The 27,557-nt window shown below is 38.3% G+C and overlaps 1 protein-coding gene across 2 annotated transcripts in view; it reads left to right on the forward strand.

The window, feature by feature from the left end:
* RASGEF1B (RasGEF domain family member 1B) overlaps window positions 1–27,557 on the forward strand; it is a 120,356-nt gene that overhangs the window by 14,371 nt on the left and 78,428 nt on the right. For both annotated transcript variants that reach the window (XM_090138959.1, XM_090138954.1), the window contains exon 2: window positions 14,288–14,341. Coding sequence is in view for 1 of the 2 variants with exons in the window: in XM_090138954.1 (XP_089995080.1) it covers window positions 14,288–14,341 (54 nt within the window). In the remaining variant the exon portion in view is untranslated. The remainder of the gene's footprint in view (window positions 1–14,287; window positions 14,342–27,557) is intronic.

Below are 27,557 nucleotides of genomic sequence, written 5' to 3' on the forward strand. Positions count from 1 at the left end.
GTATCTAGATGTAGCTTATCATATCTCATCTGAGAGAGAAGCACACAAATGTTCTCACCCAAAAACGCATCCCCTTTGGTCTCAAACTAAATGTAAAAGTTAAAATGATTAAAGTTCCTAAAGTACTGAAAATTCAATGTCCTACCCATATTCTTCTGCTGATAAGGTCAGAATATACAGGTTAATTGCAGGTGTATATTGTCAGAAGCTAATCAGTAACTGATGAGCTGGGCTAAAGCACCTCCTTAACTGAGAATCTGGAAGGTGATTGAACTAGCTGGAGGAGCCTCCGATGATTTTGTGATTCTGCTAAGTTTTGAGCAAGCCCGTAGCGTGTTTCTTATACTTCATGCATTTGTATTATTTGATAGGGGATTTCACTTAAAGCTTGTGATTATCTTTGTGAAATTACTCAAAATTTGTGTAGCTCTCCTCACTGGAGAGGAACCTGGAGGTAAAAGTCTTTTTTCAGCAGGGCTGTACTGAATCATTTTCTTTCAGCCTATATTGACAGTGGGTTCCCATAATTCAGATGCAACACCTTGCACTTAGATTTGTTGAACCTCATGATTTTCCCCTGGGCATACTGCTCGAGCCTGTCTAGGTCTCTCTGGGTAGCAGGAACAGCCTATCCTTCATCAAGTCTTAAATGAAGGAAATTAAGTACTAATGAAGGACTACTGGGTTGTGCAATATTATTTTTGCTTTTAATTACTGAAATTTCCTTTGAGGCTCCAGACCTTAGGATACAGAACACATTATTTCTATTTTCTTAAAAATTCAATGACTGAACAAAATGGTTGCAGAGGAGGTTAACTTACTCTCTGAATTTCTTCCACATAAAGGTCACATGTTCATCTATGCCAGAATACTATTAACAAGGGAATTTTTTTTTATCAATGAAGGTATAGAATAAGATCATGAGCTGTGACATATGAATCTATTAAAAATTTCTAGATCTGGAGGGAGCTCCAGCTCTAATATTCATGAGGGAGCAGAAGAATAGTCTGCTGCTTGTTTTCTTCGTGGAATTCTCTCTTGTACCACTGGCTACTGAGCATATACATGGAGAGAGGAGGGTTTAAACTGCATTCTTTGCATAGAATTTTGCTACTATCTAATAAAATATTGAGTCTTCCTTTATCAGGAATAATGCCCTGCATAATGGCTTTCCTTACCTTTTGTTACTTCCTTTTCTGTGGGCTTTATCTAGAAACACAGATTCCAGTAATCTCAGGTTGAATTAGTATCATAAAAGTATGTGGTTTGAATGCTAAACCATGAATGCTTGTAGAACTTAAAGACAATTATGAACAGATAATAAAGAAAATGCATATGAATCATGCGTCTTTCTAATATGTAATACTAGAATGTCATGGAGAGAAATTGAACCCAGTAACCTGCTGACAAATTTCATTTTCTGACTAAGAATAGAGTATGATGCAAAGGACCTACCAGTATAATTTGTCCAATTATTTATCTTGATTTTGAAACCAATGAGTTGCATTTTTTTTCTGTGGTTGAGTACATGCAAATACAAAGGGAAATCCCAAGCTAAATCATTGCTTGTCCCTAAGTCTTGTAGTTATGGCAGAAGTCCAACAAAATGTTATGCTGAATGGGGAAACTGGTTCTGTAGAAACACTTGGTCAAAGGACTGTACTGATTTAGTCACAGTGAGGGGTTTTCCCTGTTGTTCAGTCTTCCCTCACTGGTGATCCAGAACTAGCTTAGAGAGCTACTTGGATAATGATGTGATTTGTTGTCTTAATTACATGCAAATGTGATCAGAGAAGTTTACCCACAAGGGAATGTTGCAGGTGCTCATACATAACCACTTTGCAATTGCACAAAGGAAAGTTCCTCTTGAGACCTTAAAGTAAATCAAATAGTTGAATGGTGGTTCAATGTCAATATTACTAGTTAGGCTTGCTTGCATCAAGTAACAAGCTTTTTTTATTATTCTTAGTTTAATTGTAATCTGAATGCAAATGAAATGTAATCTGGATACTACTTCAAATGGATTTTGCCTGAAAAATACTAAGACAGTGAGAAGGCATGAATATTTGGGCTTTGAATTGAGGGGATTAAGAATACTAGTTACTGCTACTTAGTGGTGAAGTCAAGAGTAGACTTATCAGACACATTAATACATAGCTGTCAGGTCATATTAATTGCTAGGAGGGAGAATCTTGAGTGCCAGAATCGTAGTTTAAAAACAACTTTCATATTTGATAAGAAAGGTAGTGCGGAAGACTGAAATTCAATAGCATGGTTCAGAGGAGTTCACTATTATCCAATATCACCCAGAAATGTTTTCCCAAAGCTATTAGGAATAAAGCTTTCCATCTTTCCAGTATTGGTTTTTCACCCTGGTCCGAAATACTGGTACCTGTATGTTTCAGATCTTAGGTAGCTGTGTCCTTGCAAATAAAGCAGGTTTTAGCTGGCTAGTTTCAGCGGTCTCTTTAATCATACAGTTATCCTTCTGAATGGATATGCTTTCATTCTGTTAAAATCATGTAAATGTAAGAATTTTGTTGACTACTTGGGTAAGATCCATCCTTTTTGCCTGGATTTTGCTTCTCAACAGAAGATGGACCCGTAGTTTCATTGCAAAGATGGCTGAATCTTAGGAGCTTTAGTAAATATAAGTCTTATGTTCATAGGAGTTGTTATGGCTAGTCACCTTGCTAAGGAGGATTGTGAAGTGAGAGCCGAGTGTAAATGATATGCATAGAGGAAAATAGCTTGTTTTCTTACCAGAATACACATCTTAAAATTGAGACACACTTTCATGGGTTCAGAAGGTGAATGAGGCAAAAAGTACTTGGAAGACCCTAGGTATCATACTATCAAAGTTTAGTAGTCAGTGTTTGTTCAAAATAGAAAAAATAGATTTGTAATGTGCCCATGTAAATATAACCTTACAATGTAGCAAGGGAGTTGTATGTCATTGTGATTTCTAAGATTTGCAATTGTAAGTTTTAAGTTACGCTTCACAAATCTACCAAAAAAGGAGACCAGGCAATTGTGTTCATAACTTCCAACATTATTTGACATGTGCTTGTTCATAAATTACGCTGAACAACTGCTCTTCTTCACACCTGAATCCTTCTTAGCTTTGAGCATGACATTTTTCTAAAACAGTGTTGGGATTAGATTGCTCAGAGTTGGACATCATGTCATTAAAATATAAGCTTTCTGGAAGTTATTCAAGAGAGAGTATCTCCATTTCTTTAGCTGTATTTTTCACTTCATCTACTGTGAATGCTCAAAATTACTTACACTCAGACACTTATCTTCATCTGGTAGTTCTTCAGTTGCTCGCATAATAGATGGGTCTTTGCTGAAGGACACTAAGGGGTTACTAGACTGGCCAGACTGAAAGCAAGCAGATACAGCTGGTTGTAAGCCAGACTGAGTACGTGGTGACAGCTGTGAGTAAAACAGGAAAAACATGATGCTTATGGATCCTGTTGAATCTAAATTTGAATTTGTTCTGATTCCCCCTGTGGTTGAGGAGGGATATGTATGTGGAGCTCGTGGCATTGTCAAGTGATAGTGAGATTTTTCAGAGTGTTTTGCAGTTCCATTATGTAGATAGCAGTGATGTCACAGGTAGACTTGTATTAATGCTTTTGTAAATCCTGCTCTGAGATCTAAGTGTCCTAAGGATAAACTGCAGATCTGTTGCTAATTTGATCTTCTGGACTTGACTCCTGAGATGCTCTTCACTGGGTTGTTCTTGACTAGTTGTCTTCTTGCTGTACTGAATAGTGTTCTTGTCTTGCATTTTTCAAGCAGCCTGAAATAACTGATGCGTGCTCTCTCTCTGTAATTTTGCATCTGGTTTTTAGACTTCATTTTCCATTTTCTGCACCATTAGCCTTTGCAACTCTTCAAGTAGTATGAACTTCATCTCCATGGGAAACTACTTAAAACATTTGGATTTAAATCTAAAAGGAAGCATTCTTCAGAGGCTACAATGTGCTCTGGATAACTATCTAGTTATAAAGAAAAAAATACTGGAATGACTGAAGTCTCATGCCCAATAACTTCCTTTCTTCGAACAAAAATTCTCTTTGAGAATTATAGAGCAAAAACTTGCTCCATGTAAAACTTGAGAAAACTTATGATATGGTGTTTGTGCATATTAAATTTATTTTCTGCTGTTATTGAGTGGCATGTGTGCTGATGTTAAAGTTAACTTTTTGTTGTCTTGTCTTGGGCTGAATTCTGAATATATATATATATATAGTGAAAATTTTAGCCCTAGTTTAAGGCCAACTTAGATGTCTCATTTTAGTACACAAAAACAAGACTTCACATAGTAAAGAAGAGTAGTAGAATGCATCAGTCTTTTTTCAGCTGTATGATTTTATCAGATTTTCAACTAGAATCCATTAAACTGAGAAGTATTTAGAAAATGTATGAAAATGTTTGCTATATACTCGTTGATAGGATTCATTATATTTCTATAGGAAGGGAAAGAAAAAAAACAGATTTTGTTACTGTTGTTAGTATGAAGTATATTGCCCTTGCTTGTGATTAGAAGAACTTCAGATGACTGACATTAATGCAAGTTCAATATGGGCAAGAATTACTTGTTGGGTGATATTGCATTTTAAATGTAGGTTATGTTTTATACTTGATGTCGTTTTGTTTGAAAAGGAAGCCATCAAATTACTAATATGAGACTGCTTCAGCAAGTCTATGAAATGTCTATTCTTTCCCTCTTATGTTTACTACTCTGTAGTAAAAAAATTATCACATTCCCTGTGTAACAAAGAGCTAGATGTGACAAGTAGCACTGGTGTTGAAACTTCACTGAGAAACTAATTGAAGTTTTATCAACACCTATTGAAGAGATATTAGGAGTCTGAAATATCGAAGTTGTAGAATGTTTTCTGGGAACTGTATTGACTCTGAGAACCAGTAGGAACCAGTAGACATTATTTTTCATTGGGTAAGACTTCTGTGCTGCCACAAAAACCAAAGAAATTGGAAAAAAAATCTCACTGGAGATTTCTTGTTGGTCCTTGTTTACTTGCTCACACAATCAGTTAAGTATTGGATTGCCAAATGCTAAGGTTTAATTTTCTTCACAGAAGACTTGAGACATAAGTTTTCATGTACTTGATAGAACATTTAGCCAGTAAAGCTTTCTACAGACTAAATAGTCATTTTTTCTTGCTGAAGAGCAAATGGAGTGCATGCATTTAGTGTTAAGTGGTTTTGAAGCTAATAAGATGAAATCATCTGTGGAGGTAATGTATGAAGAGTATGCTGTCAAAGGAGAGATAAATGTGTGTTGTGTGGGAACTGACTCATGGCCTGAATCACTGATTGAGCACCCGGGAAAAGGACCCAATCAGCCCTGGGAGCATAGATGAAGACAATTCACCTGTGTGACTGGAGGGGGTGAAGCCTGACTGCACCTCTTGGACCTCATTTAAGGGCTGACTGCCACTGGGGAAGGATCTCTTTCTGGAGATCCCTCTTTGGTGAAGCTTTTCGCCTGTGAATCTAGAATCTGATACGTGCGAGCAATCTTCTTCCCTTTCTTTATAGCATCTTTCTATTGTGCCAGTCCTTCTGGCATCATGCCTCTGTTTTAACACCTTTACCATTGTATTGATCTAATTGCTGCAGCCATTAATAAAAATGGAATACTTGGTTACTTCTCTGCTTGCAGCTGAATGTTTTTTACAAAACTACCTGTGTACAAATACCTTCATTTGAGTCTACAGCTGAAACTGTTGATAAGGAAAGTGTTAATAAGGAAACATAGAAGTGAAGTAGTTTAAAATAATGAAAAGTAGCACTAATGCATTAATGGTGTGCATTCTGTCTGTTCTGAGTGATTTTTTTAATTGCTAAGCTACAATTCTGCTCACTGAGCTCTCTGAGGCAGAAACGGGTTTGGCTACAAATGTATTGAGGGCAAAGCAGTACTGAGTGGTTATAACTATGTACAGAGAAAAGATCAATTGTACTGTTCAATAGGTTGTCCATGGCACTTAAAAGACACTGTTAGATATACTGTGTAATTCAAAGTGAACATGTGCATGTTATTCTTTGCTTTTCCATGTTGTTTGTTGGACTTTTATAATATACTTCTGATGTAATTGATGTGATACTTTGTTAAATATGGTATTCTCTTTGTGGGCTTCTTAATTTAGATTTTTTTTGCCAAATGTCCATAATGACTTTGCTCCTAAATTGAGTTTGTACTAAATGAACATCTTGAATATTTCCCCCAAAAGGGCTAGTGCATATTGAAAAATGACTTCTGCATTGAGAAATCTGAGTGCTCCAAGCTGAATATTGTTGACAGGCATTGCCTGTAGTGTTATACAGCATGTCTGCCTTGCTCAGTGCTCTGTGCACATGGATATCCAGGAGCTTGGATAAGGACTTTTTGGTGCATCTTGTTTGGAAGGCCTTTTACTTCAGTTGTTTCATTGCTTGCCAGAGTGCAATGAAATGTCTGTTGAATCAAATTTTGTGAAGACAGAATCAAGGTACCTGTTATTAGCTGTCTTATTTGCTTGCACATCCTGCCTTTGGGTGCAGTTAACTTGAGGCTAGGGAGAACTTCAGGCCTGTGCAGGAGCAAAGCATTAAGCCTCAGGATTTGGTCTAAGGGCATTTAAATGCTCCGTCAGAGAGGAGACATGGTGCAATTAAGCATTTTACTTATTGTTATAACACAATTATCCTTTACTAGCTCCTGGATTTATTGTGTGCCTAAATTTGCTTGGGTAGCTTTTTCCTTTGATTAAATTCTCTGAACTTGAGGCTCTTCAAGAAGACAACTCATGGGCATTGTTGGGACAAGCTTTTCTTCTGCCTTATGTGAGTCTTGCTACAGAGCTCAGATAAGAACCCAGAAAAGCAGCATTAAATGATGTTTCTGGTATGCTTCACCCTTTTCTTCCAGCTCAATTCACTTTACTTTCTTTGTTTTCTAGTCTAGATATCAGTTTTACACTGGTGTTTGTGTTTCTACTTTTTACTTGGAAGATGTTCCTGAGTATTTAATGGATCCATTTCTGTGCTGTATAAAAAATATGAACATACCATGGTTAGCTATTTGGGCATAGTGGACCTCTAAATGTATGCAGTGAGTTTCCTTACAGTTGTTACTTCAGTCAAAAAAGACTTTTCTTGAGGAGAGATGGTATGGACTGTTAACCCCTTTCCTTAGTTCACTGACTCAGTACATTATTTGAAAACACATTGAGCAAAACTGAATGTCAGAGTATGTCCTTGTTATATTTTGAATGATAGAAATATTAAGGTAAGGGAGTAGATCGCTTTGTCTTCCTGCTGAATCAAGCAAATGAAAGAAGAACCAACCTAAAAAACCTAAGGGAGTTGTTTTCAGTTTCCTTCTGCTTATGTGTAGCTGGGACACTGTTAGCATTATCCAATTTAATGTTGTCATCGGACTGTATTGTTGTACTTAGAGCAGACTGGTGTAGTGGAAGTAACTAATCTGTTCTGGTTATAAAACAAGTGCTTTGGTATTTGCATTTGTTTGCTTTTATAAAACTGGAATCATCAGATTTTTGTCTCTTAATACCCACATAATCAATGAAACTTGATCACAATTCAAACTTTTGCAGAGTACTCAGTTCAGTTGAAGCCTGCATTTATTGATTCAGCACTTTGCCAAAGCTCTTACTGTAGGTTCTGCAAGCTACGAGTAGAGCTGAGGAGCAATATAACTAAAGCTGAAGACACTTGATCCCAAATATTTGTTCCCTACTGTGACTAACCAATCTAGATCAAATTAATTTTTGTCACATACTGAAAGCTTGGAATGATGTAATCTGAAGCTTCCTATTAATGGACCTTTTGATTTTGGAGCAGTTTGTAACTGCTCTTTGAGTATGTAGTCTCTTTGAGTTTGTTTTCACTTCTGATTTGTTAAGATAAATTAGTTTTTGCATTGTTCTGTTTACACTATTGAGATTTAGACTGGTCATAGCCTAAACAAGCAAGAATCTGCAATCCTGTATAGCAATTGTCTTGCCAATTTGTCTTGCTAAATGCTATCTATTCCATAGATTTCTGGATTTTGGGTGCATCTTCTCTAATGCAAGCTATGTATTTTCCAGGATGCAAAATTGGTTTACTCTGCTTGCTCGTCCTTTTGAGGCAAAAAGTAGCTGTTGGCTAACCATGAAAGGCCATGAATGTGCAGTGGAGAAACAGCTTTAAATGTTAATAAATGAACTTATCCTGAGAGAAACTAACTCCTGAATCTGTAAAGTCATACTAATGTATTTTTTTCCTGTATTAATAACTGAAAATTGCCACAAGGGCACATGAGGTGTCATTTAGTAATTGTATGTTTGTAAGTAATTGCAAAAATAAAAGCTTTGAGCGATCTAATGCAAAGCTGAGGTTAAGAGGCTGTCACTCCCTCTAATGCTTTCACTTCAGGGTGTTGGAGATCATGTGCAAGTTCAGAGACTGTCTTGGATCAGTGTGCTGGGGACGAGAACTGCTGGAGTCACCCACAGGCTGTGCTGGCAGTCTGTCAGGTGAATGTCAGGAGAGGGAGAGAATGGTGAAACTGGAATTATTATGAGATCTATTTTCATTCTGATGAGTTTTTGACTTAAATTTCACAGTGCTTTCCCTACCACCACTATTTGTTGTGTTTCTTTATTGTTTCCTTAATTTCTCTAACTTCTGGGTTTTCTTCCTCCTTCCCAGCCCACTAATTTTACCACCTTAGTTCACTTCCAAACCCTGGCACTTGCTGGTTCTTGCTATGCATTGTACTACCTCATAAAAATGAGATAAGCTGTGACATTGGAGTGCTCCCACTGCAGACTCCCCAGATGCTTCATTATGTGCTTATAATACTAGTGTGCCTTCAGGGCCTAACTGAAGAGGCTACAGAGAAGCAAGTTCGACAAGGCAGAGGAAGGTGGTTGTCTTTTTGCCTTTTTTCTTTTACTGTAGTATTGGCCACTGTATTGAGTGATCCCAGCTCACCAGCGAGCTAGCTAGATCTGTAGAAGGCTTGTTTTTCAGTTCACTGCTAATAGCAGTGGTCCTGTTGCACCAAGTGGATCTTAATCCAATCAAAGGTATTGGGGAAAAGCACTTAGGGGCAATTCAGGTTGGAAATCAGGAAACATTTCTCCAAAAGAGTGGTGATGCAGTGGCACAGGCTGCCCAGGGAGGTAGTGGGGTCACCATCCCTGGAGGTGTTCAAGAACCATGGAGATGTGGCACTGAGGACATGGTTAGTGGGCACAGTGGATATGGGTTGGTGTTGGACTTGGTGATTTCAAATGTCTTTTTCCGATCTTAATGATTCTATGATTAATATCCTGTGGGGAAAAAATGAACACCTGTAAGTAGAGAATGGGGACTTAGTGCAGCAGAGTTGAGGGAGCTTGAGGTAATGGGGAAGAGTACAGCTCAGCCAGCCTGGGTTGGGAAGAGCAAACAGACTTCAAATAAAAGACTTAAGGAGATGGAACTACTGGAAGAGCACAAAGGTGTGTTAGCAACTGGGGTAACAAGACATTTTGTTTACCACCTCAGGAAGGTATTTTCTCTTCTCTACACAAACAGATCCTGGGTGAATTTCTTCCCCTTATGGACTGGAAACTGATGTCAGAGAAGCAAGCAGAATGTCCAAAAGTGTTGGCAGAATTGCACGTGTCCTTAACTGAGCCTAGTTTCCATGCATGAGATCTGATGGGATTATTTGAGTCTCAAAATAATGTGGATAACCTTCCCTGCGGGGCAAGACAGCATGCAAGAGGTGAAAGATCTTAAGTGCTGCAAGTCTCATCTTTGGGACTCTGTTTTCACCAGCTCTGTCTGAGGAGGAAAAAACAAAGTGTATCATTGTGACTGATTTTCAGAGAGGCTTTGGGCAATGGGTTCTTATAGACAGTAAACTTCTAAAGCAAACATCTACAGAACTTCCATTGCTTTAATTCTGAGCCCTGACCGTTCTTGCTTCATGGATATGTTAATGAACTGCTTAATTAGAGAATATTGGTAACATATGGTTCATCATTATATACAGTGTATCAGGCTCTAAATACTACTAGTTAGTAGTATTTCATACTTAAAGATTGCAGCTTCTCTGAAAGTATTTATGCCTGTTTTACTTCTGAAGTTCTGTAATGCTGAAGAGTGCTTTAAAGTTTCATAGGTTGTTACAAACAATGTCCTTACCTTGTTCTACCTCCTCTGTGCAATGCAAACTAACTTCAGTAAGTTTTTTGTTTCCTCGATTGTAGCACTAGAAAACAAATGGGGTTGTTGATAGGCTTTGCCTAAGGGCATGGCTCTTTAAAGAGTGGAAATAGAGATCAGCAGTCAGCTCACCTTACTGCCTGCTTGGAAAGGTATTATGTAAGGTCATAGAAACAGATATTTCAGATACAGATAGTTGTTTTCAATAAGCAGTAGTACCCCCAAAGGGAAATAGTTTAACAGTCTTCTGCACAAGTAGAGCTAGGGAAAGAATGGAAGCCTTGTTTGGTGAAGGACTCCAGAATTTTAAAACAGGACTAGATGCATGAGAAGAAAGCTCTTTGTATTAAAGTTTCTGAAGAAATGTCACTGTAAGAAAATGAATGGTTTATTTACATAAATGTTTTCCTTTGCAATGGAAGGTTAACATGAATTTTGCATCGAACTGCACGTGGAAGTGATTGGGGAATTAAATGGTGAAGCATTCTCCTGATACACATTCTGGAACTGAAGAGGTCAGGCAACTGATTCTGAGGAGTATAATGTCAGAATCCTTGATTACTGTAATGATAAGTTGTACTCAGAGCTCTCACAGCTAAGCAATATTAAAGTAATCATAATTTGCCTTCATATTAGATTGTTAGAAAATATATTCAATCTGGTACCAACTTAGGATGCTAGCATTGTAGCATTTCCTTTTTCATGAGTCAAATTCCTGTAAGAGGTACAAGGGATGCACTCGGTGGAACCCAAGAGCTTCCTTCCAGAAGATGTGGGGAGAGGAGAGTTTAAGTGGTAGCTATGCAGAAAGCAAGATTCTGGCTTGTTAGTTCACATCTCAATCATCAAATTACACCAGTGAATACTGTCTATAGAAGTTGCTTTATCTTCTCTGTGTGCTGCATGATGATACATAGAATATTTATAGGTAAAAACATGCAGTGAACTAACAAATGGGAGTATGGGATTTTTGAAGGTGGAGAAAACTGTGGAGGTTAATTGCGTCCTCAAAATAAGTCCCTATACTCTTGGTTCCAAAAAAAAAAAAAAAGACAAAACAAAAAAAACTAACACTTTAAGCACTTCAAGGTCAAGTTGCCTAGGCTAAGTCACTGAACTTGAGTTAGGCTGAAAATATTTTTCACCCTTTTGTTGTGAGAAGATGTCAGCTGTCCTATGAATTTCTGGTACATCCTAAACACAAGAACATTTAAGGAAGTAAAGGGAAAGAAAATCTATCAGCTAGCCTTGGACTTGTAAAAACAATTTATCCTTCCGGTCTGTTGTCTCTACTGCTAGGTGGAACTTACTTCCACAAAAATCCTTATGGATGCTGGCTGAAAGTAGGAATTTTTTTCCAAACAAAGGACACTTTATCCATGTTGATGATAAATGCTATTCAATTCATTTGCTTAAAACTAAATATTGTATATACTATCAATTAAAAGGAGAGACCCCTTTCAAATGTACTTGATTTAGACATGCCTCCTGAGATACTGCTTACATGGGGATTTGGGGAGTATTTAAATGGTTTTCCTTAAATATGTTAATCTGGCTGTGTCTTCAATTAAGTGAACTTCTTCCTGAAAAAAGGATAAGTGCTCTGATGAAAGCTGTAATTCTTCTAATGAGATGGATCTTAATTTGCAAGTTTTAATAAGGCATTCTGCTGTGAATAGACTTGCTCTGAGTTGTTACTTTGCATCTCTGGATGAATGCATCAAAGGCAATGTTTCATCACAAGGCTGTTTCCCAAGCTTTATTTTTGTACAGTCTTTGAAAAATCTGGATTATGCTCAGTGTTCTTGGAGATCAGATCCTTTGTGTGGTGTCTACTGGTAAAAATTCTGGACTGAATGTCTTCTCATTGGACTTTAGAGGTTGAAATGGAGAAGGCCATTTCCTCAGCCTGTATTACACATTTAATGTGGGCTGTGTGCAGTGACTGTATACAAGATAGGTAGTTGATCTGAAGTCTAAAAAACACTATGAATTCATGTGTTTCTTTTTTCAGTGGCTACAGGGAACTATTTGTTCTTCCTCCTAATTTTATGCTGTTTTTCTTAATTGCTAACTCTGAAAATGCAGAGTGGAACAAGAACTGATCTGTGAGTTTTACTCAATACATTTATAGTTGGGCAACCCAATAACTGGTGATGAGCTCTATGGCCATTGAAGAGAATTCCATTACTTCATGTTCCCAGCTGTTAAATGTCATGTTGGAACTTGTGAGCAATTTAAAATTTCATACATAGTGCATAGTTTTTTTTTGTGCAATTAACATTCTGCACTTGAAATACATCTTAAATTTATATATAGCGTCCATTTGTTCTTGCTGTGTGATTAATGTCTTGAAATCCTATAATCTGATAGAGCTTTGGGGTCCAAGTCTAATGTAGTGGGATCCAAGGGTTGTGGGAGCAGAGCAGTCACTCTGGAATCAAAAGTAACTGCAACAGTAGAGGAAAAATTAATGTGGAGGAACTTCATTGCATACAGAGAGTTTCAATGGCTATGCAAAAGTGTACTACTTATAAATGATTTTTTCCTATTGGTTATATGTAAGTTGATACAAGGTTCTCATGTCTATGTTGGCTAAGTTGAACCAGTTATTGCTGAAATCTTGCTTGCCCAGTGGGATTCAGCTTCAGTGGCAGATAATCTTTCAGGTCACCTGTTACTGTTAGTGTGGGTGAAACTCTACTGTGGACAAACAATAACAATTCCCCTCTTCCATTCTGATCAGTGTTCAGGAATATTGTGATCTGCAAGTGAGTAGTTGCCCCGTGTCCAGCCTCTCTGAGTAAAGGGTTGCTTAAAGAGTGCAAATGCTAAACTTTTTTTAAAAAAATGTTCAAATCAATTCTAGTTTCAGAGGCTAAGCTTGCCTTGAACTCATAAGTTTATAGGCCATGTCACTAGCAAATATGTTTTTATTATGTGAGCTATTAGATACGCCTTGCATTTTGTCTGGAGATAAAGCTGATGTGTGATTTGAGTAGGGTTAATGATTATGGGAAAGAGCAACATATTTCTGTCAGCTCAGTTGCTCATTCTTAATATAATATTCTATTTAAAAGATCTGAGTGTTGCTTGAATGCCTTGCTATGTACAAGTCCAAGCTGATAAGTGAGAGGGTAAGAAATTCTATGCATTGTGCTGAAATGGCTGAGTGCTTCCCATTCTTGTTTTGTTGTGCAGGAGTGCTTCATCTTCTGAAAAGGAGATGAAATGAAGCCCTTAATCACTGCATGTTAATTTCTTGTCTAAAGTATTGATGGCTTGCTGGAACTTAGTGGCCCTTCTGCAAACAAGTGAACTGAGTATGGGGACTTAGTTTGCAGCTGTCTTCCAGCTTGACAACTCACTCAAGTGTCAGAGGTGCTATGCTCTAAAGGGCTTCTCTGCCTGGAGAACCTTACCTGTTACAGGCTGCCAGATGATGCCCTTTGTCATGCATTTCTCTTACTTTTGGCTTTGACTAATTGCTCTTTCCTCTTTTTTTTTTTTTTTTTCATGGAAAGGTGACATTTTGGTGTCAGTATGTAAAGCATCAGCAATATTTTGGGGACTATTTCATGGAATCAGCATGGAATAAATTGGCAATTAAGCTTTGTGCTATCTCTTTTCCAAGTGATATTCTTTCACTATCAACTATTGATAGAATCACAAAATAGTTTGATTTGGAAGGAACCTTTTAAAGACCATCTCATTCCAACCTACCTACTGTGGGCAGGGATGCCACTCACCAAGTTGCTCAAAGCCCTACCCAGCCTGGCCTTGGACACCTTAAGGGATGGGGCATCCACAGCTTCTCAGTGTAGCTTAAACAACATAAATCTAGAAAAGTATTTTGAGTCCGTATCATTTAGCTGAGAGAATGAAGAGCTTAAAAGCAGCATACATGTCTTGATGTCAGTATACTGTTTTATTTTACAGCAGTTGCTTGTTTTAATATTTAGAGATGTTCTGGTAAATGAAAGATTTTCCAACATATAAGCGTATTAGCCTGGACTGATGGATCTTCTGTCTTTTTATTTTGCAGACAGTGCATTTCAGCACATCGGCCCATGCAAAGTCCTTACCTGCCCACAAACAGGTAAGCTGTTCTTCCCATGTGTGCGCTTTTTTCAAATGTCAGGCAAATGGTGGCACCTATTTGCTGCTTGTTCTCTGGTAGTAGAAGAGAAAGAGAGAACCATGGTGTATTAGGGATGTGGAGTAGAATCCACCTGTGTAGAAATTTGGTTGTGGTTTGCAATAGGCATTTAGATGAAAGAAGCTTGAAACATACTTGCAAGTAAAGTCATTTATGCAGTGGCTTGCAAACAAGATTTCCTTGCTCACAAGTTGCGTGAGAAGCTTGCAAATTCATTTCCACTCAGTCTGTACACTCATCGAATAAGGTTATTGTTACAAAGATCTCTAGACAACTTGAACTTACGAACTTTGGGCATACTGTGCAGGCCTAATAGGTCAAATAGAAGGGGGAACAAGTAGTTGCTGAGCCAGTCTGAAACCTCTGAGTACTTCAGTCAGTGAGGAAAAGAGAGAGGGGCAGCACGATTAAGATGTTAGGATGAAAGCGAATCTGTAAAGACCAATACTTTGAGAGATCCCACAGGAGTATGTCTCCCTTCCATTGGATCATGAAAGCTAAAGACTATCCTCTGTCTCTTTGGTATAAAGAAAATTGAGCAAACCTATTTGAGCAAAGATTTTCCCAGCAGGCATTTTGACTGTAATTCACCATAGGCATTGTGTGTTTCTGACCAACTTCAGTTAGAAAGGTTTCTGGGCTATAGATTAGCACCTTATACAAAGAATTAGCACCCTATGGAAAAAAGCTTGTATCACTTCTGACTTTTTTTACTATCTAAAATGGGCTGACTTATGTGTTTATTTGATCTGAGGCTTAACCAGACAGAATAAATACACAGCAGCTGCAAGATATTTTCTGTATTCTGAATTTAAAAAAGAATCAGATATGAGAGTCCATCAGTTTGCACAAATTGCCTATCAATTTCTAAAACTCAGTGGATGTGCAGCTTGCTGCTGACCTGAAGTTATGAAGGTGCAGCTTTTACTAATACTGTTGGTTGCTAATACTGTTGGTATACTGTGCCCATAGTTACTGCAGGGAAAAAAAAAAACATACTTTTGTATAAATTAATGCTGGAGTCTTCTCCAAATAGAAGCCAACCAGAGGAATAACAACTACTTGCATTTCTGAAATTCTTTAGGTTGTATCTTATAAACATATATAGAGGTTAATTTTAAGAGGAGAAAAGAGGGGAAGATCCCCAACAGTTTGTGTTTGATATCGTGGGCATGATGGACACCACAGGAATCTAAGTATACATGCATGTCTGTATGTAGGGATTGTTCACTCTGCCATCCTTGTGCTCGAGTTAGTAACTTCAGCTTTAGGGATCTTTTTTGCAAGAAAGCAATCTAAAAGTGTTATTTTCTTATAGAAATATCAGATAAGATACCTGGTAGTTATCTACTAAAAGGGATAATTGTGTTCTGCCTTCTCATCTTGCTCAGCCTTTCAGTGAATTAGCAGTTTTACAATTACATAAGAAATGTAATAAAACTTGAATTTAATGTTAAGGAACTTTTAAATCTCAATGACTGTGCACAGTAATGTTGACCAGAGGGAAAAGTAACTGAAGAGACTGAAGACAGCTTGTGATCCTTCCCACCTTATGTATATTTGTTTAAAACAATGATATATTTTGCATGTGTGTTGCCTTCACTGTTTGAGGACATGCCAGAATGCTGAAACAAAATCAAGTGATTCACTGGGGATAACCCTTTAGTTATCTCATGTCATAAAGCTTGGGTAAAAAGCAGCTAACACTGCTAGTGTTTGAAGCATTAGGAGGTGGCAGACATGCACATGAAATTTTTTTTTTGCAGGCTTGCTGTCAAATATGGAAGAAAGCGGGGATTTCATACTTTTATTCAGCAGAATTGTGAGGACTAGACTCGTGAGGGTAGATCTGGGTATTGTGAAGGTCACAGCACTGTGATCTTTTGACACTTGAAAATGGGAAACAGGACTTGAAGAGTGTAATCTATTTTATTTCTTAGTACATCTGAACTACTTTGAACAAACTTGTCCGAACAATTTAAGGGAAGTGAGAAGCTGGTCTGATTCAAGCTATTCTGCTTGAAAAGACTAAAAAGCATTGAGTCAACCTGAACTATATTTTATCTGGGATATGACTCAAAGCCCCTAAGGTCAGGCAGTATCTCTGACCTCAAATGTTTATTTCAGATACATCATCATGATTTTTAACTTTCCAGTTAAGATTGGCTTTAGACGCTCAAAAGAGTAATTTCAGAATTAAGTGTTTTTCAGTGCTAATCACCTCTAATAACGGTATCTCGGGGCTCAAGTCACTGATAGTCTGATTACAAAAACAAAAAGAAATGTTCAAGTCTTAACTTATTAAAATTTAAAAGGATGTTTTACTTACAACCTTTGTAAGAAACTATTTCAGTATTAGGTAAGGCCGGAACTGACATGTTTAACACTTTCTGAATCAAAGTAAAATTAATTCCTAGTCAGCTGAATGACTATTTATTCATGTTAAGCACAATGCCTGCTTTTGTGTACTTTAGCTAAAATTGACAGAATAGATTTCTGAATTGGTGATATTGTACTTAAATTGACTATTCCTACTCTTAGCTGTTTCTGCATTTGAGAGCATAGTTGTTTTGATGTTATATTCCAGCTGTTGTGCACTAACTAAATTTTCCATTTGCTGGAGAGAGCAAGAGCTGTGTGGTGCTATTGGTGCCCTGTGAAGTATTTGCTTTAAATTACATAAATATTTATGGCTCTTCAATTTAAAATAGTGGTTCTGGCTGTTCCAGTCACATACTATGAAGAATCTCAGCCAGGAAGTGGAATGTAGATGAGAATTCTGATTTCCAAGGTCATATTCCTGAACAACTGCTTATGGAAGATGGGGCAATTGCATATTTTATTTTGTTAGCGGAGATGTAGAGGTTATAATGCTGAACAGTGTTGTGGAAAATACCTTTCTTTGAAACGACAAATTCCTCAGAACTGGCTTCCCCTCCCTACTTTGTCTTCTCTCCATTTCTTCATCCAACACTGAAACAGAATTTATTCAAAATTGGACCTAGATATCCATCTTCTATCTGGGTAGAAATATATGGTCTACTGAAGTGATCGACACAAATGTCCCCCTTATGGAATCAGTACCCAGATTCTTGACTTCATGATAACTTGAGGTCCTTGGTGTTTTGTCCAACTGATGCAAAACCAGCTGGTTTGTCGTCTTACTGTGATATGAGTGGCTTACATATTGTATATACTATTATCCATTTACTGTTGAACTGAGATAGAGGTGACCAAATACAATTCAGGAAGGGCATTTATACAGGTTAATATCTTAGCTGTAGCCTAGGATGTGAAAAGTCCTGTACTGTTTTGATGCGTGCATTGGAAAGTTACTTCGGGGAGCTTCCAAACAGTAATTTTCTGCTGCTGCTATCTTAATTTCAGATCATCTTTGTAATGTGTTGTTTGAATGTGGGTGGAAGCTGTTATGAAATCATGAGTCATAGGGCCCAAAGGCAGTAGAAACACAGGTCTGAACTGGACAGGCTGTATCCAGAAAACTTAAGTGCAATTAGGAGATGACTAAAAAGCTGCAGCATCTCAGTAGCAAATCAGTAAGCTGGGAAGCTTTGTCAGATACTACAGCCTCAGTCAGAAAAGTGGTACAAGATCCCTCAAGCTTAGGATCTTGCTTTAATGGGACAAAATGTAGTTCTGTAAGCACAGGTTATTCTCTTTAGAATATGAATTCAAAGGCTGTGAATGCATGTTGGAGGCAGTGTGTCCTCTTGTTGCACTTAACTGACAACTGCTATGAAAAGAGTTCTTTGTTTCCAACCAGAGCTCTATCCCAGGAAGATGTTGTGGAGTGAAAAAGAGAAAGGGGGAGGGATGTGCTAGTATAAAACCTTCTATTTTATGGTGAGGCATACAAATTTTTTGAATTTTGTACCTGCTAGATAAAACTTAGCAATGCATTCTGAATATGATATGTAAAATTCCTCTTGTTTTTCACCCTTCTAAAAAGTTCGTTTTTTTAATGTGTAGGTATTTGTGGAGGGGGAGATGGGGATTGGCAGACATATTAAATCTGAATAGAAGCTGTTTTTCAAGCCCAGGGTTGATGGTGGTTATGAAAGGCAAACTAATATCAGAATAAAGAAGGCAGGAAAAGTGGGTGTGGGAAAGGTATGAATGTGTGTTGGTATTTTTAGAACCAAAATTAAGTAGAAGTTCTAGTATGGTTATGTCATGTACATATTTTTGCTTAAGCATATTTCCAATGAAGGCAGCAAAGGACAAAAATACATTCACTTTGCTCCTTATTTGAAAGAACTGATCATCTTTTTTGACAGATGTATGGAGCCACAGCACTGGTACATGCAGGTTGGCTTGGGATGATAGCCAGAAAGCATTGATTTGTGTGTGACACTAAGGAACTTAAGTGGTTTGTCGCCCCTGATGTGCACTTGTGTTGCTCATGCCCATATTTAATGTCATGGTTGCTTCTACATAGTTCACCTATGCGGTACAGGAGTTCATCTTAGTGCTCTGTAGTTCAATAAACAGAACCCCCAGAGGACTGTCTGTGATGAACTGTGTTGTAATGAATGCTGTTATTTCCTGGGGACCAAGAAGAAGGGATGTGCTATCAATTATTATTTTCACAAATCTAGTTTTTACTTTTGCTTTTTACCCTATGACATGTTATCTTCAATTTTAATAATACCAGTAAGGCTAATTTCTGCTACTGATGATGACCAGTAAAATTGAACTAACAACATGATTACAGATAATACTTCATTTTCCTCTTAGATCAGTGTAGCCAGGAGGTATCATCTGTATCCTAGCATGAAGCTACTACAGTTTCCTAATGTGTAATGTATTTTCAGATTTCATACAGTTTTTGAGCGTCTGTAATGGCAATATAGAACAGTTTAATGGAAAGGACTATCTTAGACTTGAGTAAAAATGTAAAAATTTCCAGGCTTCAGTGCTAAGAATAAAAGAAAAAAAAATTAGTATAATGAATATTTCTAAAGCTTGTCCATCCTGTGGGGTAAAAATTTTGTTTTTAATGACAACCATCTTGTAAGATAAACCCATTCATAATTCTGAGTTATTTTGGACTTACAGTCTCCAGAATACATTCTGAGTTAATTATGATTAAGAAAATTGGAGGATGTACTTGATTTAAGGAAGTGCTTGGAGTTGGAACAAAATTGTGCTGCAAGAAATGTTTAGAAGTCTATGGCAGGAGTGTTACACAACATTAAGCCCTTGGCTTATTCTTTTTAGAAAGTTCTGGTACATGCTGCAGAGGCTTATTTTCTGTCATGATACTGTAATTACCGTTTAATTCAGCCTTGCATGTTTTGAAAATATGCAGAGGGAAACCTTTTGTTTCCTATTCTTGTGACTTGAGTTTTTTAATAATCACCCTTTGTCAACACTGTTTTCATGAGAGAGCTTAGAATTCCTTTGGGATTGAAATTCTTCTTTCAACCTTAACCCTCTGTGCTCTCCATTTAGGCCTTTCTTTAGCATATTCCAAATGGAAACTTGAGTCAAGTGTGTCAGACATGTACTGCCAGATCAGAGGCAGGGCTTGGTTTTAGCTGCCTCTTGGTGGAGGCATGGATGAGAGAGAGAGAGGTGAGTTCTCTTGCAGTGGGCAAGAGGAGAGGAAGGGCCATCAGCACAGATAGGACTTGATCCCGCTTGAGTGCTCCAAGTCCTGATTGCTTTCTAAATATCTTGGATTTTTCAAAATGCTTTATTCTGAGCCTGCTTTTGGTATGGCCATGTTCCAAGGATTGAGATTCACCCTAGTTCCCACAGTGTGGTCAGAAACTACTACCAAAGGATCAAGAAATTGAGACTCTATTTGCACAGGAGAGAGTTGGAAGGATGACTTCCCAGGAGAAGGAACTTCTCCCCATGTTAAATGCAGAAATATTTAGCTGATCAATATTTACTAGGCTTAGTTTGTCTTTCACTTGAAGAAGATACTGCAGTGGTGTGATATTTATCAACTGATCTGATTTAGTACTAATGCTTTGTAGGCATGCTGCCAGTTGCTTCCCTTCTCAAAGCTTCTGTTAAAAATAAAGGAAATATCCATTGGATTCATTTCCTTTGCTGGATTTACATTATCCGTAAGCTGAAGTTAGTGCCTGCACTAGGCCATTTTAATCTCCAAGAAAGTACTGTTCAACTGGAAAAGTGCTGAAGCAGGATATGGATCCGTTTGGATGGATGTCATTGAGATGTTGTTAAATCAAGCATTAATCCAGCTTTTTTACCTAACACTTCTTCCGGTCCTAGTCAGTCTGTCTTAAAACTGTTGTAAAATCAGATGCTGCTAAGATCTTTTGTTACATTTCAGAATCAGCTGAACCAAATGAGCCTTATTCCTAGAGACCTGTTGTGTAGTTGCTTACATAGATCTGTGAAAGAGCATGCTTTTAAGCATCTTACTTTTAAGACAGAAACAAACTCTGAGTACAGCAAAAGTAACACAATCAGAATGGAACTTGAAGACTAGTTAGACTTCGTCTTAAATATAATTGATACATTTTAAGCAACTTTGAAGGATCAGCAGAGAAATAGACATTTGTTTTACTCTAAGATCACTTTCAGTATTTTTGGAAGTAACATTTGTGTATCATTAGACTTCTAAGACAATGACACACACACAAAAAAACCCCCGACAACCTGAAGGTTGCATTAGGAATAGTTGTAGTGCAGGATTGCCTTTGATTGTCAAAAGGGTTGTCTAGTTTTCTGGAGTGGTCTGTAATTCAGATTTTTGAAGAAGCTTGAAGATCTGAGGTTTGCCAGTGTTGTATGGTGTGCCACCACCAATGTAGAAGTCTGTTTTGCAGCACTCTGCTGGAGGCCCATAGACAAAGCAGATAGTCATATGGTTCAAACACGATTAAGGTGAATGCTCTGAAAAAAAAATACAGCTTAGGGAGATGCACACAGTGTTGACCAAACTGGTTCTGCAGTTCCATGGGGTGTAAATGCTTGCAGCTCCACAATCTGGGTGAAGTCTTCTGTTCCATGGAAGTTCCAACTGCAATTAGTGAAGCTTTTTCTGGTGGAGGAGTTGTGTTGGAATTCCCTAATCCTGTTGGAATTCCTAGGCTTTTCTACTTATATTTGAGTATTTGCTGGCTAGTAACCCAGGGTTTTAGTACTCATGGTTTAGCTTGGTGGGTGCTGTGCTCTGCGTTGTCTAAGCTTCCCTTTTTCATCCTTGGTCTCTTTCCAAAGCATACTGAAACTGATGTTAAGTGATATCCTTTGTAGGGGAACTGTTAGGTCATGGCTTGAACTGATGATGGAGCACCTGGTGAAGGGGTGTGGTTGGCCTAGGGACTGTGGGCAAATTGTTTGCACCTGTACTCCCCATGTGACCAGATGGGTTGGACCCACCTGGTAGATCCACCCTGGGCTCATATAAGGGCCAACTGCTGAAGGGAGGATTTCTCTTGGACCTAGGCTGCTTCCTGCAAAGGAGTATTGCATAGCCAGAGAGCCCCTTCATTGTTTGGGTGAATTCAACACCTCTTTCTGAATATGACTCTTGACCTACCTGTGAATACTTTGCCTGGTATTGCTAAGAACCTTTCAGAAGCAGTTTTACATCTTTGTGAGCAGAACACCTTTCAATGTTAGTCAGTCTTGAAGATAAACTTGTTAGAACTGATAAAGTCCCCTTCTTGTTGCTTTAAGTCTTGTTTCAATTTTTAGTTTCTGTATAAACTCAAATCAATTAATCACTGGATCTGCAGGTAGCTTGTATGACTATGGCTGAGTTCAGCAGGCTCTTTGCCTCTGTGTTCTACTTTGTGCCTTTCAGGCTGATAGAGCACAGTAGTAGCAAATATCCCATAGCATTCTTCTTGCAGAAACAAGCAGCATGAGTTATGATTGAAGTAACTTCAGTTTCTTTTCACCTTGAGAACAGTTAGAAACTTCACTGTTATTAAAAATAACATCCTTTGTTACCATAATTACTTGGCACTCTTTTTTAGTCAAGTCTTTTGATTGTATCATCTTTTTTAGACTGAAGATACTTTCCAGTAGGCGTATAATTAATATTCATAAGGGCTCTGTATAACTTAATACAGTAGAAAATTGGGGCAAAATTGAACATATGATCAAAGTTCATGACTTTTCAGATGAGGATCTATGTGATCACCACTAAGATCATCTAGTCCAACTGTCAACCCAACCCCATCATACCTGCTAACTATGTCACTCAGTGCCTCAAAAGTTTGATTCCTTGTTTCTAGAAGTAGTAATCTCAATTGGCAATATCAGTAGTACATGCACTGTTGGAATGAAATGGAAATGACTTTCTTCTGATTTGATTTTTTTTTTTTTTTTTTTTTTGTGGGGGAGGGTAGGAAGTTTGTTCACTTGGATTTTGTACTGGTCTGTTCTTAGCTCATTAAGCCTACTGTCTGCCTACTGCCTGCTGACCATGCTCAGGTCTTGAAGCAGCAAGCTACACACATACAGTCCAGCAGTAGCTGGCCTGTGTTGAAGTGAGAAGTTGATGTACTAATTTAGATGTTACACCAGTGAAGTTGAGGGATCTCTAACCAAATTAGTTGGTGAAATCAACACTTGAGGAAAGCTTTGTGTTGAGGGAGGGGTGGATGGGGCGTGGAAAAATTATGCTACCTTGTCTATTGAATTGTTACTTCAACAAATGATACAGTTATTCTGATATGGCATAGTGACCAGGGAACATTCCATGAATTGTGTGGTTAAACTGTGTCAAAGCTCTAAATCACATATATGGTAATGTGGAAGCTAGAATAAATGTTAGAGGCAACAAGCAGCCATCCTGTCTTTCAAAAAGAAATAGCTTAGGCCATAATTCAGTCTGAAATATGTTGTTTTCTGTTCAGACATTTTTATGAAAGGAACTGTATTTTATCCCAAAGAATCATACTGTGTATGTGGCATGAAAAAATGAGGGTGCTGGGCATAGGGCTCACTGTTTGTACCCACTTAAGGTGTACACATAAAAGAATCACTGTTTAAATGTGAAGTTGTTTAACTTTCAAATTATTTCTGAATTTAGTGCTATACAGTCTACTGCAGTGATGAGTGTCTACTTCCATTTAAGTACTGCTACATCTTCCTCCAATCGAGTTCCCTTTTAATCTTCTGGCACTTGTTGTAGAAGGGCCTAGGGCTGTTTTTGGTGGGTTTTGTTTTTCCCCTGGTGTTTGGATGAGATTTTCCTAGCTTTGCTTTCTTTTTCTGCAGTATGGTGTTAGTTAAACTCCAGGACAAACTGTCTTACTTAAAAAGTGTCATTTGCCTTAGAATAGCATTAAAATACGCTATTCACTGTGTCACTGATAATTATAGTTTAGAATAAGGCTGTCTGCTTCTCATCTATTTCTTATGTTTGGCTGTCAGAGATGCTTCACTTGTACGTAACTTCTGGATGCTCACATCACAATGATCAGTTACAAGAAATAAGCTTTTATATATTTTGCTGATAGAAGTTTGTTCATTATCCTCACTGATTGAGTGATAGGATATCCTAGGTATCTTAAAGAAACCATGGACTTTCGCTGACCATGAGCTAAAATATATATTTAACTTGCTTGCAAACTGGAGTTTTCTAAGGTTTTGGTCATTACTTGTTGCAGTGGTCCCTAATAATCAGGGCTAAATGTGTTTTCTTCAGCTACATTCTGGATATCCAGTTATCTTTCCACTTGCAATATTAAAACATCACCTTTATATGTTTGTTCCTCTCACTGCAGCATAAACTTTCCCTGTTCATCTGCTGTCTACTATCTTCAGCCACCAAGTTCCACTAGGTTTGAGCCAGGCTCTTGGCTGCTTGTTCTTTATCTTGTGTTCCAAGAGCTGTGGAGGTGTGGTGTGGCACTGAGGGATGTGGTTAGTGGGTATGGTGGGAATGGATTGACAGCTGAACTTGTGATGTTAGTGGTCTCTTCTAACCTTGATGATTCTATAAGAAATACATAAGAAAGCAACAGAGAGAAATGATCTGGCACACACCACCTTTCTGACTACTTTGTGCTGGCAATTTCATCTAGAATTGCAGTGTAGTGGTCAATTCAGACAAGGCAGGTCTGCAGGCCTGCTGGTGTGACCTGTCTGCTTCTGAGCCCACCTTGAGAGGCAGCCACCAGGAGGAGTAAGTGCTGCCTGCTTTTGTTGCCAGCGTGGGACTTGACAGCAACACTGAAGACCTCTGTCACATACTGGTTAGTATGTAATTAATGCTAGTGTCTTTGTGAATGCTTGTTTACTGGGAGCTGGACTAAGATCACTCAGCTCATTCCATGTGATGTGCCAGAGACAGAGCAGATGGTAATGCTTTGTGCCCTTCTAATCCGCTGTGAACTGGGACCAGTGACCTAGAAGGGATGGGCTCTGTGATGTTTTGCCTGTTTTCTGTGGTTTCCCAATCTACCCGCAGTTGTGCTTCTTGCAGGAAAGGCCTCATTGTAAATGTTAATTGGGAAAGATTACATTGATCTCACAATGGATAGTATGTGATACAGAGTTAGTATCCTGAAAGAGAGAAGGTTTTAGTCTGCTGTGCATGTAGCTGGCTTCAGAGGCATCCCATCTGTGCGTCTGCATAGCTCTAACCATCCTAACTACAGCTTAGTTTCCTATATGGATGTGTTCTTTCAAAAGAACCTGCTTAATATACTAAACATGCTGGAGACCTCTCCAGACTAAAACTGTCATGGTAGACTTGCTTTATTAATCCTTTCTTCCTCTTGATTCTGCAACTTCCCATTGCAACTTGAGATAAATCCGGCAGGCTTTGAAGAAAATGAACAGTGTTGGGCTCTCCCTGCTCCACAACCTGCTGCTGTTGGCATGAAACTGGAGGTAGCTGTCACTGATGCTGCTGCAAGGCTGCGTTAATATTTCATTGGTACTGCCAGCCCTTGGCTACCCATCAGCTGTCTCCTTGAATACACTGGGAGAGGAAAGGGGGAGTGGAGTGAATACAAATGATACATCTGCTATTGTGGTAACAATATAAAGACTATTCTTGTTAATAATCAGAAATTAAAACAAGCCTTCTTTTGTAGAATTATAGACTCATTAAAGTTGGAAAAGATCTCTACCATCATCAAGTCTAACTGTTGACCCATCATCATCTGCCCACTGAGCCACGTGCCTGATCCAGCAAGGGTTGATTTTGCTATTTGCAGTGATTTATAGTACAAGTTTTTATGGCCGAGTGTTTAAACATTGATTCTGGATTTGATGTAAGGACACTATATTACCGGAACTGTACAGATTGCCATGATTTGCCTTCTCTCTTCTAGCTTCCTGAGATCAGTATCAATGTGTTATAGGAAAATGGCATCGCTGCAGGACCCTGTGTTTGACCACATGGTTTTAAATGTTTGCTACAATCGTGCAGATGGCTTTGAGTTGGAGTGATGCTCTTTCATTGGTGTTGCCCTGAGCTGGGTGTCACAGGCCTACTTGTGTCAAAGAACAGATGGGAAGCCAGGCCCAGAAATGGGCTCACTTAGTAATGAAGTTAAGGTGGTGTATTTGAGGACACAGCTGAAATGAGTAGGCTTCTAGATTGTAGGTCTATAATAGGAGGTTGCTACCTTCTTCCACTGAATCATTTGAATTATTGGGTGGTAGAGACAAAAGATGTAGGAGGCACAGCCCCTTGGATGTTTGAAAGGTGGTGAAGATCCCAAGTTGTCATTGTTTTCTCAGTAAGATGCATAAGCAGTATGAAAATCACGATCTGCCTCATCATTCAACCTTATGAACTAAAAGTGACATAACTCATGCTGAGTATTTAGCAGAGTGATGACTGTACAGTTTATCCACACTTAAAAGATTAATAACAGAATTACAAAGTCCGTTTCTGGTAGGATTATCCAGATGGTGCTGTTGTACAAAATGTTATTGGCAGTTTTCTCAGTGTAGAATTGCTGCTCTGTATAAAGAGCAGCTTGTGCTGTTAGCTCTTTTGTTATATAGGCACTGCTGGTGCAAGCTTTGGGGAAAAGGAATTTCTGACTCTGAAGTCAAGTCAGTCCCAAGACAAGGAACATACAGATATGGGGAAAAACACACTTGGCCATTTCTTGTCTTCTGTGACTCGGAAGTAGAGAATTGGATAAGCGTCCTCAGATCATAATCTTATTGTTTTAATTGGGAATATTATGAAAGTAAAAAATAAGAACGATTTCCACATACATACTTATTCTTTGTATCCTGAATACAAAAGGCAGGTGGGTGTCCTGACGTAGCTATGGATTTGAGGTAGTGCTGTTTTCTAATGGGAGGAGAATGAGACTTGGTTCTGCTTTTGATTTGCCCTTAATATAATAGGGCTGCTGTTTTTAGTCAGTAAAATACCATTAATGTTTCCTAACAGTTATTAGAAATCCAAATTAATTGCAGAAGGAAATTGGGGTAGCACAGTGTCATTTCTGTATCATAGAGATGCTGCTCAGGTTTATGCACTTGGAGGGTGTTCAGAGACTAGCAGATTAGTGAAGGTAATGACAGCTTCATAATGATGGGACTAAATTCTGCATGACAGAAATGGTAAGATAATTTTAATTTCTTAGAACTGCATCAGTTCTAATTTTAGTTCTCTAGCTTTCCCTAACCTATGTTCTTGGCTCTAGTGCTCATTGAGGGTAATAGCTTTGATTAAATGCATCTGGCACTCAGCTGACCACATTTGGTGTCCTTGAGTGGGCCTGTTAGGGGAAAAAAAAAAAGAGATGACACTTGTCATTTCTGCTAAATTATTAAAAGCAAATGAGCACAGCTTAGAGTGCGTTTGAGACATCTTTCCTTCTTAAAGGTAAATAAGGGCAAGCTCATCTTTTATGAAAAGGACTACTAAATTGCTTGTGCCTTTCATTAAAGTGAATGTAACTTAATTCCCTGATGAGAATGAAATTCTAACAGGACAAGAAACACAAACCTAAAGCTTCTTTGAAGACTGCATGTCTTTTGTCTTGGCAAGTCTACTTGACTGTGAAATTAGGTGCTAATGATGCTGATGCTTGAAGTGTAGAAGGGCAATTAACCCAGTGTATTTATACATTAGCAAGTGAAATGCTACTTTCTCTACCCATAATACTGCTAAGTTCCCACTTAACCACACGCTTGCAGGTACTTGGCCAGGAGAAAA

The sequence above is a fragment of the Phasianus colchicus genome, chromosome 4, assembly GCF_987193195.1.
Source record: "Phasianus colchicus chromosome 4, bPhaCol1.hap1.1, whole genome shotgun sequence".
Classification (NCBI taxonomy): Eukaryota; Metazoa; Chordata; class Aves; order Galliformes; family Phasianidae; genus Phasianus; species Phasianus colchicus.